The 13,749-nt window shown below is 49.6% G+C and overlaps 2 protein-coding genes and 6 non-coding genes across 14 annotated transcripts in view; 7 read left to right on the plus strand and 1 right to left on the minus strand.

Moving 5' to 3' along the window:
- Positions 1–123: 123 nt before the first annotated feature.
- On the minus strand, positions 124–9,947 carry ZBTB37 (zinc finger and BTB domain containing 37). Its single transcript, XM_035537478.2, has 5 exons — positions 9,889–9,947; positions 9,054–9,159; positions 6,602–7,534; positions 5,079–5,178; positions 124–2,952 (listed from the first exon to the last, which is right to left on the minus strand). Exons 3-5 carry the CDS (start codon positions 7,522–7,524, stop codon positions 2,464–2,466), a joined length of 1,512 nt encoding a protein of 503 aa, XP_035393371.1. The 5' UTR covers positions 7,525–7,534; positions 9,054–9,159; positions 9,889–9,947; the 3' UTR covers positions 124–2,463.
- A 119-nt stretch (positions 9,948–10,066) lies between these two features.
- NPL (N-acetylneuraminate pyruvate lyase) overlaps positions 10,067–13,749 on the plus strand; it is a 32,910-nt gene continuing 29,227 nt past the window's right edge. Inside the window, exons 1-9 of one of the 7 annotated variants that reach the window (XM_050712140.1) lie at positions 10,079–10,156; positions 10,747–10,795; positions 11,303–11,342; positions 11,620–11,656; positions 12,051–12,082; positions 12,437–12,528; positions 13,124–13,149; positions 13,403–13,475; positions 13,572–13,625. The gene's annotated coding sequence lies outside the window, so the exon portion shown is untranslated. Of the gene's footprint in view, positions 10,157–10,190; positions 10,292–10,746; positions 10,796–11,302; positions 11,343–11,619; positions 13,626–13,749 lie in introns of those variants that run through there. The other 6 variants (XM_035537538.2, XM_035537539.2, XM_050712139.1 and 3 more) reach the window with 6 other exon arrangements.
- On the plus strand, positions 10,362–10,439 carry LOC118243813 (small nucleolar RNA SNORD74). The gene has a single exon (XR_004777340.1). It is a non-coding gene; the product is annotated as a small nucleolar RNA SNORD74 (small nucleolar RNA).
- On the plus strand, positions 11,157–11,224 carry LOC118243821 (small nucleolar RNA SNORD75). Its single transcript, XR_004777348.1, has one exon. It is a non-coding gene; the product is annotated as a small nucleolar RNA SNORD75 (small nucleolar RNA).
- On the plus strand, positions 11,466–11,551 carry LOC118243804 (small nucleolar RNA SNORD24). Its single transcript, XR_004777332.1, has one exon. It is a non-coding gene; the product is annotated as a small nucleolar RNA SNORD24 (small nucleolar RNA).
- Positions 11,891–11,973, plus strand: LOC118243816 (small nucleolar RNA snR60/Z15/Z230/Z193/J17). The gene has a single exon (XR_004777343.1). It is a non-coding gene; the product is annotated as a small nucleolar RNA snR60/Z15/Z230/Z193/J17 (small nucleolar RNA).
- Positions 12,134–12,217, plus strand: LOC118243817 (small nucleolar RNA snR60/Z15/Z230/Z193/J17). The gene has a single exon (XR_004777344.1). It is a non-coding gene; the product is annotated as a small nucleolar RNA snR60/Z15/Z230/Z193/J17 (small nucleolar RNA).
- On the plus strand, positions 13,434–13,499 carry LOC118243814 (small nucleolar RNA SNORD44). The gene has a single exon (XR_004777341.1). It is a non-coding gene; the product is annotated as a small nucleolar RNA SNORD44 (small nucleolar RNA).

Genomic DNA, 13,749 nt, shown 5'->3' on the forward strand with positions numbered 1-13,749 from the left:
ATGTTTTTATAGTTTGGTAGTATTCTTTTAAAAGTTCTATTTTAAAACACTTTAAAAATCTTTGAAGCAACTAAAAGTAACTTTTGACACTCTCTAGTGTGAACGGGATAGGACTTCAAAGTTTTTAACTTTTTTTCTTAATGATTTTTGGTAACTTCAAAAGCTATGACTAAAGCAGCATACTCTGCATATCTCCGCTCCTCCCCACACCTCGATTGCAACGAAACCTACCTTAGCCACCCTCTTACCTCTCATCTTCTGCGACTACTCTCTGGCAACCTTACTGTTTGACCTTTGACAGGAAACTGAACGGGGCTGGTCCCTTGGTTGGCTGCTCAGAACATCATCCCCTGCGTGACGATGCACTTGACAGGAGCGGAAGAAGAAGGGACAGAAGGAAAATGGAAGGGGAGATATCAGTTTTCCTGTTTGAAACAGTCAAGGAACTTGCACTGGGCAGGTGCCCTGCTCAGAACACCTGCCAAGGCTCCTCTCTTAGGAGCATGTCCCTGGTGCACTTGATCCTGGCACCAAGCCCTTCCCCTCCCCGCACACCACAGCATCAGAGCCACGTCTGCCTTTTGAGAGAGACGTGGGAGGAACAGCGAGACCCTTCGCCTGTTCAAAGTGGAAGGTGGGCAAGACTGCTTCACCCTTCTCCAAATTCTTGCCTCTAAAGGGACAGGAAAATGATCACAAGTCCCAGTTTGCAGGTGGGGAAAGCGAGGCCAGGAAGTATTTCCCGTGCCCAAAGCTGTGCAGGCAGACAGCAGGATAAGCTTTGTTTGCACTCAGAAAGCCTCCTGCCTGCCAAGGCCACGCTGTAACCACTTGTCCAGCTTTCTTTGCGAAAGCAAGCTGGAATGTGTTTCTTTTTCAATGTCTCATTGTTCCTCCCACCATCCTAAGGATCAGAACTTCATCCTTCCCTAAGACACACATTAAACATCCTAAAGAGAATCCCTTCAACCAAATGTCCTCTCCCAAACCCAATCTGCACAACCTGTCGTGCATTTTCCCCTTCCATCATGAACAACTCAGCAACAGAACCAAAGAAAACTCTTAAAGTATTGCATATTTTTAAAAAGACTTCTTCAGAAGATGTCAAGATATTTGCACTTATCTACCTGTCCCATGCTTTTCCATTTAGGAAACACGTAAGCACGTGCAGACACCTACAATACACAACACAGGCATGTCTCTCCAGGTTTGCTAAACTTGCTCTAAACATCAGAGCTTCTTAGAATACAAAAGTTTAAGTCCATGCAATGGGACAGAGTTGTGATTGCTCTAGGAACCACTGATATTAAGTTTCCTGAACCTTTACGAGGAAATAAAGTAGGGTTTTCTTTTTTCATTTCAGCAATAAAAAAGTTATCAAACTAGTTTGTAGAAACATGTTCAAAAGCAACCACCCATGATTGCTTGGCTGGGATTACAGTATCTCAGTAAACCATATTGCTGTTAGAAAAGATCAAGTGCGTGTCAAGGGGGGAGCTGGGGTGAAGGACGACTTTGGTAGCCAGCCTCTAACTCCTCCATTCAGCCAGAAAACAAACCTCTTCCTAAAGCTTGGCAACATCTGAAGCACGGCAGCGCACCGGTCAGGAAATTGGAGCGCTCCAAACTCTCCAGATCAGCACCAGCAGAGGACAACCCTCTCCGAAAGACCCCTCCAAACCTTCTCCCCACACATTAGAGTGACGCAAACCTCACAGCTGCTAAATTTCACTTACAGTAGCCTAAGTGCTTCAAATTTTGCTGACCTCTAGAATACTGCTTCATAGCCGTGCCAGCTTTTAACACGGGGCAGGAGGCCACACGCCTGGAACGGGCAAGCCAAAAGCCCTAAAATAATAGTTTACATAAAAATGTAAAAAGAGACACACCAAAAATAAAACAGGGATAAATATAGTCAGGCAAGGCAGGTTCCACTAGGACAGTCTGTTTGTTTTCTTTAACGTGGCAACTACCTGGGAAAGGGAGAAAGGCAACTGCCCCTCGCCCCTGCTTGCCCCTCTGATGCGGGCCAGAAGGCACAGCGAGGAGCAGCCAGGCTCGCTGGCTCTGCGCCGGCAGGAATTGGCAGCTGGGCCACAATCTTTTGAGAAATAAAAAGGACTGCTTGTCCCGGATGATCGCTATCGAACATTACAAAAATTTGAAATCCTGTCGATCCCTGAATAAGAAGTTGATTGACACAGTTGTCTTGTTTTTCCCCAAGAAGATGAGGAATAAGGGAGAAAAACCTTTAACACTATGTTTGTGGGGGCTTGTGAGAGAAAGAGAGAGAGAGAGAGAGAGAGAGAGAAAGATTTTTCTATTTTGGCAACATCTTGGGAGCTTCTTTCTGTCCAATGGTGGCATTGCACTAATTACAGTACCAGCCTGCCAGGTTGGTGCTGACTCTCTAGAGCCAAAACGGGAAGATGGTCCTTCCTCCCCAGACCCTGCCGCTGCATTTCAGTCTGGCCCAGTGGTGGACACAGAGCCCTGTGCCGTCTCCCCCACGGCAACAGCTTCCTCCTGCGGGGGAGACTCTTCCTCCGCCTGCCCCCGAGACGTGACAGTGGTCTCGGGGGAAATGCTGTGAGGCCCCTCCAGAGGCACGCAGCCAGGGTGGTTCTTGCGAAAGTGCTGGTTGAGGATGGCCTGGAAAGGGAAGCTTTTGCCACAGACGTGGCAGTGAAAGGGCTTGTTGCCTGTGTGCTTGCGGATGTGATACTCCAGCTGATCCTTGCGGGTGTACTTCTTCCCGCACATGCGGCAGACAAAAGGCGTGATGCCCATGTGGAGCCGCATGTGCCGGTCCAGGCTGCCTTTCTGGTTGAAGGATTTGGCGCAGTAAATGCAGGTGAGCCGTGGGTTGTACCGGAACCAGCGCTCTGAAACTTCCTGCTCCCGGAGATATTCCACGTAACCACTCACTCCAATCATGGGTGATTCTTCCCCCTGCGAAGGAAAAAGCAGATTAAAAACAAAACAAAACAAAACAAAAACAACAAACAAAACAAAAAAAAGCAGCTTAAAAAGAAAAAAAATATGCGGAAAAGAAGATCTGCTGTTTCTTCCTCTAGGCCCCAGTCCAGTCAAGCACTGGAGCATGTGCCAAACCTAGAAATCAACAGCACTAATGTCTGCAACCTCAAGCACACATTTAAGTGCTTAACTGGAGCCTTGGGGCTGGAGACAAATGAGCAATCAATTAGAAACCTCTGCTAGTGGCCCCTTCTGCCAAGCCATTCACTAGGTCTGGGGAAGAAAACACAGCCTTTGTCGGGAGGGCAGTTAGCCACTGATTGAGCTGTGGATCAAATGTGTCAATACATGTACTCCGTTTTTTTTCCCCAAAAAAACTTGGACCAGTTTGACTAAAATACTGTATACTGTATTCTCCCATACTTACTAAATGTTAGAAAAAAGCCAATTAATAAGCTTACAGTAAAACGAAGGTGGAATAAACTCCAGCTCACATCTGAAACTCTCCGGGTGTCATTTCACGTGGGTATTTGTTCAGGTGTCGCTCAGGCTTCATTTTATAATGGCTCACGTTCGACTAAAGGCTTACGCAATCCATCCACCCCCGCGACATTGCAGGGGAGAGGCTGAGCAGAGCGAGCTGCAACCGGCTCCAAGACGCGCGGCAAGGACCAGCAGGCTCCTCGCTGCCTGCTGAAGCCAGCAAGCCAAAGAGCCGCGGGCATCCCTCAGCCACACGGCTTGAGGACAGCCGCAGGCATTGCTTTCTGGAGCTGCTGTACCCAGAGGCAGCACACCTAGACAGCCCCCTGAATGCCTGCGTGTTTGTACTCCAAGCCTCACGCCATCTCCTGATGATGCCAAGCACGGAGGGGCAACCAGTGTGAACGCACAAGAGCCTCTCCTCCGACAGCTGGGGCTGGGCACACACGAGGAGTGGTGTAACCGTGCCAGGCGCCGCCGAGTGCAGCTGCACAAGCAGTGGCAAGCTGCTCGGAACTAAAGGAGATGCACACAGCTGTGGTACCTCCCTCGCACGCTGCCACCGGGCAGGGATTGCAGGCAGGCTGTTTATAACATCGACGTGGGAACAGCAGAAGTGCGAAAGGTGACAGCACTTCCCTGCATGTGTTGAAGCCCACGGTTCTAAGATTGAGGCTGTCTCACTACAGAGAAATAACAGCAGCTTTTCCATACTTAGGGCTTAAATTGCCTTCTGTTGCATTTGCCCTGGAGGGTTAGTTTGACCTGAAATTTTTTAGACATATTCTGAGGACCCAAAACAGGCCTTCGGCAAAATAAGAGCAAAATGGTATCGTTTTATCGAAGGGCATCAGGAAGCTAGCAGGCAGAAATCATGGTTTTTATTCCTCACTTCGCTCAGTCTTACTCAAGGTCAAAGCAGCCTGGTAACTCCTCACATGCTTCCAGCAAAGTCATTTGATTACAAACTAACACATTGCTTATGTGTCAGGAACAGGAGATGTCCTTCCACAGGCTGCTGGGTGACGTCCTTGCACTAGTGTCACTGCAACACTGACTGTATGCGACAGAAGAATTAGACAAGGGACAAAAGACAAGAGACCTCCATACAAACCCCCCAGTCCTCCGACACTCCACCCAAAAGTTTTACCGGTGTAGTACTTGGAGGGCTTTTTGGAATGGTTTTGGTACCAGTTGGAAAAAGGTTTGGATGTTGTCACCTCTCAGCCTTCTACAGAAGCCAGCTAACGCCTCTTCCTTCAGCTCGGGCACTTGCTGTCAGTATTTTAGCACAGATCCAGGTGAACAGGGTTTCTCCTCAGGAACTGGTGGCCTGCCCAGAATGAGGGTTGACATTTACGCCCTCAGACAACAAGAGAAACTCCTGTTTTCCAGGTATCTGGACGAAATCCCAAGCAACAGACAGAATCAGTTTTACATCATACACTGACGGCATGTGTTCTGAGGGTGGGCAACCAAACCCTTGGCGCTAGTAAACGGTCCTCGTTTCACAAACAGCATTGCTTGCAAATATAAAAGCTTACATACTACACCACAACGTAGTCCCCTTAACCTTCAATGCCAACGTTTACTTGCAAACTTCTGGAACTGCCTACCTGGGAACTGGGCTGCTTGGGCTCATCCATCCGCCCGGGAGACTCGCTTTTTGATCTGTACCGCTCAGTCACAGCAACCATGCTGCCAGAAGGGCTAAATCTGTGGGGTGGGGGAAGAGTGTAAACGGAGTTTTTAATGGGCATCAGGTCACTATGGTGTGTAGAACAACGGGTGAGCAATAGAGGCACCTGTATAGCATCTCTTCATCCTCACCAGCTAACACACAGGAGGCGGAACAGCGCAAGTATAAAGGAAAAACCAAGTCATACTGGTCTGTGGTTTCAGTCTTAACATCTGAAAAATAAAACTGAGTCATTTGGCTTCCAGTTCAGTCACAGAGAGCTTTTTGGTTGCTATTGCAAGCAAGTAAACTGATATGGGCCCAGAGACTCAGGAACTCTCCAACAGGAGGAGAAACTGATTCTCTAAGGGCACCTCTCATGAACCACCCTCGTGCTCATCCCCCTTGTGAGTGTGAAACTAAGACACACCACAAAAGTGATGCCAGGGACTCCAAGTAGGAAACAGTGGATATTGAGTGCAGTGTAAAAAAGAGATGCTCGGGGCCAGCTGACCCACGGAGAAGAGTCGAGAGGCTAGGAAAGGCTTGCTCTCGCAAGGGCCAGCTCACCGTAATTCCCACAGACTGATTTATTAAACAGTAAGTGATGGAATATCCACTGTTTCCGGGAAGCTGTTCCCCCGTAGGACCAGAGGGACTGAGCTAGAAGAGGAGGAGTGTGAAGGGAAACCCCCCTCTCAAATGCAAGCCCTCACAGACACACAAGATCCGCTCTTTATCAGATCCATTCTTTGGTCTGAGCTAAGGTCAAGAAAACAAATGCTGCAGTGCCGGGGAAGCAAATGGAGGGAGAAACAAAACACAGCATATTTCACCCCCTATTCCCAATATAGGCTTTTTGCTGTTTCATATAAATCCAAACAACAGCAGAGGCCAACGGGCTCCCCACCTCAACTGCTTCAGCAGATGCAACCCCAGGACCCACTGCTATCCTGGACCACCAGGAAGAAAGCTTCCTCTTGACCTACAGCTGGTGGCCAGCTTGTTCCTAGAACAGAACAACTCCCAGATTTTCAGGCCAGAAGGCATCATTACAATGGTACTTTGCATAATGTATTGTATACGGCCTCGTTAATTCCAATGCTGAGCGTGGCATCTACTGAGGCTGCACAGCAACTTCTTTTTTAGACAAAAAACCCACATCAGCTGAAACGCTGAGAGGCAGAGATTCCAATCTATACATCTGTGAGCGCTAACGATTAAGTTCCCATGCTAGCCTACACCTGGAGATCCTGGGCTGATGGCTGTCCAGCCAAAACATTATGACCCAAACCAGATACACTCTGTAACGCGAGGAAAAAAATCCTTCAGTGCTTAGGCTTAAGAAGGACACGTGAAATATTAGGGGGAAACATTCAAAAGCACCAACCCAGCCAAGTGAAAATCTTGCTCAATCTCCTCTTACAGCCAAGGTCAGGACGTAAGCTGAAGAGAACTCACCTGTCAATCTCACTGCTGGTCGGCCTGACTGCTTTGGCCCCTGAGGACCCTAACGCGTAAGTCTCTTGGCTCATTGATCCGTGGCCCGTGGTGTCGATCACCATCGCTGTGACCTCCTCAGCACTGCTCCCGTCTTCTCCTGACGGCTGATTCTCTGCCCCTAGCCACTCCTCCAGGTTCTCCATTTTAATGCGCACTCCTCCCAGCACCCGGACGTCGTCGTCGCTCCGTCCGCCGCGGTCTCCCGCTCCCGTCTCGACATACCACTGTCCCGCTCTGTTGATCCGCAGGATGGGTTCCCTGCTTTCCACGTCCGAGCTCTGTTCGATGATCTGGGGGCTGGTGGACTCCTCCGGCGGGCTGAGCTCCCGGATGTCCAGCACTGTGCTAACCTGGCCCAGGCGGCTCCCTTTCGGGGTGTTGTGACGAGGGCTCAGGGAACGGTTGAGATTTGGCGTCACCCGGTGAGACTCCGGGGGTCTCTCCTGATGCTTTGTCCTGGTCTGGCTCAACTCCGCTTCCACCTCTGCCACGTTAATTTTGAAGTGAATTCCCTCGAGAATCTGCGTGCATTTGTCGATGATGTGCTGCATCTGCAAGAAACTGGCGGCCGTTAGGTAACTGATGATGTCAGCCAGCTGCAGGCATATCCTACCGGTGTAACAAAAGGAAAGGAGCTGCTCAAAAACAGATGGGTTCTTGATGACAGAAATGGAAACTGTGCTCATTTCGTTCAAGGACATATGGTCGCGGAAGTAGGGCGAGCTGGCAGCCAGCACCACCTTGTGAGCGCGGAAAGCTTGCCCCTGCACGTTAACCACGATGTCACACAGGCGGCCCTGCATGCGCAGCTGGTTCAGGTGGCTCAGGACAGAGTTACTGAAGTCAGGAATCTCCAGCTGAATGTTCCCACTCTTCTCCATGGCTGTCCCGCTTGCAGGTGCAACCCGATTGAGAAAGAAAAAAAACACAAGCCATCATTAATCTACGTTTATTATTCAGCTTGAAATACAGCTTGAAATACCAGGACTTTGAGAGAGCTTTCAGCGCTTAATTTACAAGTGGCTCGCAGCAGCTCTCTGATCCTTATGTTCTGTAAGTTGCCTTTTAAAAACATTATGTTAAAACAGTCCCTGACAGATCCCCATTCCCTGTGGCTTAAGTGCTCTAAACAGTTCATTCTGCAAGCCTCAATAAAAGTGCATTTGCATTGTAAAAAGAACACTGAAAATGGTTCAGGTTCTAAAAATAGGTAATGATTGCATAAGGGATTAAAATACTTAGCACTTGTACCTTCTAAGCATTTTAAAAGTGGAAAGAAATATTGTTATAAGATTGTCCTTTACAGAGCAGGAATCGGGAAGGAGAGATAGGGGCCTAAATCCTCCCCAGCGACTTTTCAAAAGCTGACCAGCACATGTTTGAACTCAAGGCCTTTTAATCATGTCATTAAAACCAAGATATTCATCGTTTGTGGCACTTCCGACACAGGGCAGAAAACAGACACCAGGCCAGTGAAAGCAAAAGAGCAGTAACCAACTCCAACCACCAACACATCGACCATCCAGCGGGCTCAAATGACTCCACGAGAAAAGAAGCCAATGTTTGTGTAGCTTGAGGTATTGCACACAGCAGAATATGCCTTATGAACAATGGGGATTAGCACGCTAGCTCTCCTAGTTTCCTTTCCGTAATTCCTTTTTTTTTTTCTTTTTTATAATCATCACATTTCATTTTGGCAAAGTTTGAAAAGAAGCCCTGACCATATATGGTAAAAATTCAGAATGGTCCAAAATTAGACGTAAACTCACCCCCCCCACACACCAGAAAAAAAAAAAAAAAGGAAAATAAATACCTTCATTAAAGACCTCTCGTGGCACGAGCTGCTTCCCAGTTGGATGGCATCTGAAGTGTTGATTAGGCAGAGTGCTGCAGATATCTAAACAATTTCGGGCAGTCCAGGAATACTGAAGCTGATAGTGCCTACTCTGAGAAATCTCAGAATAAGAGGGACTAGCGCATGCTTCAGCTTAAGCACATGTGCCTTCGGAGGACGGGGGCCTAGAGCTTCGGCACATTTTTTCTTTTTCAGCTACGAGCGCTGCAGGACAGTGCATGTTCGTATGCCAGAACAGACTTTGTGCAAACTTGGCAAAATATGTTACTAAACCTGAAGCTGCAGAACAGCCTGTCAATCTCCTGAGGTCGCGCACAGGGATTGCTAAATGAGGCGACGGCTGCCTGTCTGAGGGGGGGATGAGATCAGAGGTGCATCCAACTTCCCAAGGTGCAACTTAACAATGCCACATCTGAAGGCTTCTTCTCCCCTCGCCCTATCTTTAGGGAGAAAGCAACAAAACCCACAAAAGCCAAGAAGCAGCTGCAGCCTGCAGATCCACGCCAACACCCGGCTAAGAGCAGAACTTCAGACGCGGTCAGTCCGATGCCATACCTGTCACGTTAACGGCACCATGCACCGGGAGGAAGTGGGGTCGGTGGCTTTGTTCTCTGCTTTTCCTCTGAGGTTGTAACGTCTGAAAGCTTTTTGCCCCCTTCCCCTTTAGGAGGAACAAAAAAAAAAAAAAAAAAAAAAAAAAAAAAAAAAAGGAGAGACAGGAGAAATGTAGCACCGAGGCACGGGGCTCCCCCCGGCAGAGCCCACAACGCCGAGCTCTGGCGCTCTCTGCTCTGCCGGGGGACGCGGCGGCGGCGTTAACCGACCACGGCGCCCCTCAAACCGCACAGAAATGCCGAATTTTGTCCAACCCATCTTTCCCCGCTGCCGGCTCGGCGTTAGCATCGCACAGACGGTCGGCGAGGAGGAAAACGGGGGCGCAGACACCCCCCGCGCCCAGCTCCTGGCTGCTGGCCCCGGCCCCGCACCCCCCGGGAGCCCCCCGCGGCTGGAGCCCGCCCGGCACCGCGAAACCTCTGCGGGACCGGGGCCGCGGTGCCGTGACCTCCCCGAGCCCGGCCCTTCGAGCGACGGCCCCCAAAGCGCTCCCCTCGCCGAGGGGCACGACCCGAGCCGAGCCGCGGCGGGACAGCGGCGGGACAGCGGCTCCCCGGGGAGCCAGCCCGGGGCGCGCCGGGAGGGAAGCAGAAGCAAACACCGCGGCTGCTGGGCGCTGACGGCGGCCGCGGGCGGCCTCAGCCGGGAGCCCGCTGCTCCCAGGGGAGCCCCGGGCGCGGGCCCCGGCCCCGGCCCCGCTCCCCTCGGGGCCGCCCCGCGAGGCTCCGCAGCTCCCCCCCCCCGCCCCCCCCGGCCCGGGGCGCCCCGCGCCTACCTCCCGGGGCTGGGATCGGCCCCGGCGCCGGCCCGGAAGCGCAAACCTGCCCCCCCCTCATCCCCCCCCCGCCCGGAAGAAAATCCCCCTCCCGTCCCGCCCCGCCCCGCCCCGCCCTGCCCAGGAGGGGGAGGGGCTCGGCGCGCTGACGTCACCGCCGCGCGGCTATATAAGGGGCGCGCGGCGGGCGGGCGGCCTTTCGAAGCGAGGCGCGGCGGCGGAGCGAGGGGGGCGTTCGGCGTCGTTCCCGGTGCGGCCCCGCGGCGCGGTGCGTCGTGCCCTCACCGCTCCTCTGGCGGGACCGGCGGGCGGTGTGGAGGCGCGGCGGGGCGCGGGGGATCCGCGGCGGGCGCTGGCGGAGGAGGATGGAGGCGGATTGGGGCCGCGCGGCCTAGGCCTCGGGGTGCGCTCTGAGGGGCCGGGCCGCGTGCCGGGGTGGGGGGGTGGCGAAGTGTTACCCTTCGGCCTTCCGCGTGCCTGCGCATGATGAGAACCGTGTTGGTAGGGACATCTGAGGGGCTGATGAACGCCAACATAGCTGAGCTGGGCACGGAGCGGGGCGCTGGGGCTGGGCACCGAGGGCAGCTCGTGGCCACAGGGCTGGCCGGGTGTGCGCTGCAATTGGGGCTGGAGAAGAGGTTAAAAGTTAGAGAAAAAATGGTTCTGTGATTTTTGCCCAAATTAAGAAATGGGGTTAGAAATTACTTTTGCGGGCTTGTCTCTGTTGCATCACGGAAGGCTTTTACTGTAAAGATCAGGGCTTTGGTTTGAATTTTACTTAAACACTTTGAAGGGAATGGGTGACTACGATGATTTTAGTCTCTTAAGAAAAGCTAATGCCTGTTCTTTTGATTTCAGTGTAAGATGCATCAAGTATACTCTTGCTTCTTCGGTGGCTTCACAAAAGGTAAGTACAGCTTCTGAAATACAGACTTTAATTTGAGAAATAAGCTGTGTTGTGTAGGTGTATTTGCAGTCGCTAGCTTGATGTACTCCTGTGTCTAAGAAAGTTGCAGGACCAGTGTTTGTAATGCAGCAGTTGACTGTGGTGTCTCTGAGTGGTTTTCATTCTACTGGGAAGAGTCATGTGCTCTTTGTGCTGAGGAGTGGATGTGAGGCTTCTGTTCAAAAACACCATTGCAGCCTCTGATCAGACTACAGGAGTACACTGGATACCTTTATTTCCTTTGTTACTGCTATTTCATCATACGCAGCAACGTACGGGAGAAAAGTGCCTGTAGCTATCAGGATTGATAACCAAAGTGGAGAGCCTGTGATGTTTTCAGATATTAGAGTAGTGGACAGAAGTAATTTCTGAAAACTCTGCACTGAGGCTTTTTTCTGTTATCAGTGTCACTGTCAGAGATACTGCACCTAGTTCTACGCACATCTCAAACTATCCTGTTTCCTCTAGGTCTGCTGCTCAATATGAAGACTTGATACTACTTCACAAGGTAAAAAATAAATCTGAAAATTGAACATGAAAGGGTGTTTAAGGACTTGCTGTTTGTCTAGAGCACGCTTATTTTAATGACAAGCATGCAAACTGTGTTCCCTGTGCTAAGTTTTCCCTCTTGTGCCACAATGATGACTCGAAATAGTTTGCTACTCTTGACCAAGACAATGATGAGAGCTCATACCACCATGATTTCCATCTGAGGCACAACAGCTTAGAATTCACCTTGATATTTTGACTTTAGATAAACTTCTCATAAGCTTTTTTTCTTTCAGGACTCGAATCATGCACTTAAAGAAAAAACATCACCTGGTAAGGATCTTCATGGAGTCTGCTGAGGTTTCCTCAATGGAGCTGCTGAAACATGGCAGTGGGGTGTGTAAAAAGGAAGAGAAATGTTTTGGGATTAATTTCCACTAATGCACAGAAGTAATTGATGCTTCATAGTATTCAAAAGACTCCTGAATATTTCTTCGAATTTTTTATTTGGGGAATTTAGTTTTTCAAAGCTATCACAGGAGATTGCTCAATACTATTACTCCAAAGCAGATACACTGATGATAACATAGTTCAGCAGAGTTTCTTGTGATGAACAGAGTTTTGTCTTTCGCTCCTATCTGATGTATCTTGCTGCTGTGGTATATTGCTTGGAAATCCTAGACTTGGCCAAGAAAGCTGAGGGAATCTGATTTTTCTCTTGTTGCAGGCACTGGGAGAAGCAGCTACAGGCTATGCAAGGTAAATGCTACATTGCCAGCTTCTGTGAAAACTAGCTTTCTGTCCATCACAAGGCTGCGTATGATGACAACATAGTTCAGCAGATGATCAGTGGTGATCACTTGTTCAGTCTTTCGCTCCTATCTGATGCAGCCTCCTGTACCTTCGGATAAGTGACGGACAACTGAAACTGAAAGGTTACAGTGAAACGCTACCCATTGTTGCATTTTGTCAATCTCTCTCAGAAGATCAGGAAAGGGGACAAATGTTTAAAAAATGTAGTAGGATGAATAGGTTTTGCTAAGTAGTTTGGTAATGAAAACTCTTGGTTCATCAGGTGTTTGAGGTCTAAGTCCTGTAAGTGTTGCTTTGCAGTGTGCCCTGGACAGAGACAGGATGCCTGTGCCTGGTGTGAGAAGCTTTCACCTGTCAGTGATGTTGGCAAGACAAGACTCTTCTAACTGAAGGTAATTGAAGATATTTTAGTTGGATGCTATGTTTGGCTGTGCTGCACTTGTGAAATAATAGGTCAGCTAGTGGGCTGCATTTGAGCCTGGGAACTTGTGTTTATAGATGAGTCTGCAAATCCATTCTGTTCCTGGAAAACATGAAGCAAAGATAAAACTGCCCTAAGTGTGCCTTATGCTTCACAATAGAAGTATGAAGTAATTATTTTGGAGGGTTAAAATTCCCCAGAACATTCCTGTAAATAAATGTAATTTCCTAAACATAAATGTAGCAGTGCCACGAGTTCAGTATCCAAAATGCTTTTCCTGGTTAGACCAGCCTGAATGTTTACAGGTCTGTGTGTTCCCAGCTCGGAGGTGTGGTGCTTTCTGCAGTCTCAGCAGTGATGTCTCATGTTGAGAGCTCGGAGATCGGTTTGGGCCCCCTTGTGGACGGGGCTGGAAGTGTTGCGGTTTGCTGTACATGATGTTGAATCAGGTCTCTGATCCCAGTGAGGATAAAACTTGACTAAACACTGATACAGCCTTTGATGGAGCTGTTGTTATGCTGAAACTTCCTCCTGGACCACAACTAACAGTGACTTTTCCTTTGCAGACTCCTGAATTGTTTCTTGTCATGATGTAAGTACTTGTTTTAACTTTGCAAATCTCTTAGCATAGCCTAGAATATGCATGTGAGGTGAAGTATTTGGCTGGTGTGGGCAGAGGGGGTGGTGTTGTCTGCCTGCATTTCAGCCAAACCAGGAGGATGCTTAAGGGAAGAACTGCTGGATAAGACCCAGACTTGGCAGACTGGTTTTGCTAAACTTAGTGCATCTGTGAGCTCCTGAAGTTGCCCTGATTGCACTGTTTGTTTGCCTTCTTCCTAAAGCAGATAGCAGTCCACAGACTGACAGTATAAGCTGCCTGTATGATGAAATGCGAACACACTGACTTCAATTGTGGAGGTCTGCAATTAGCTCTATCTGATTTCGGGCATCTGACTAGATTTCATTCTCGTGTCTGTTTATGTGCTGTCCTGATTCTGTGTTTTTTTTTTCTAGTGCTGTTGTGGTAGAGCTGTGAGGTGGTACCAGCTGGTAGTGCTCCAAGCAAAGGTAAGTTGCCAATGAATTTGTATTACTGCTCATACCTGTGCTGTGGGATGGGGAAGCTGCTAGGTGCTGGCCTCTAATTGTAGTGCCATCTTTTGGTGCCTGTTTACATAGGCTCCTTCAAGAT

The sequence above is a fragment of the Cygnus atratus genome, chromosome 8 (genome assembly GCF_013377495.2).
Source record: "Cygnus atratus isolate AKBS03 ecotype Queensland, Australia chromosome 8, CAtr_DNAZoo_HiC_assembly, whole genome shotgun sequence".
NCBI classification, from domain to species: Eukaryota; Metazoa; Chordata; class Aves; order Anseriformes; family Anatidae; genus Cygnus; species Cygnus atratus.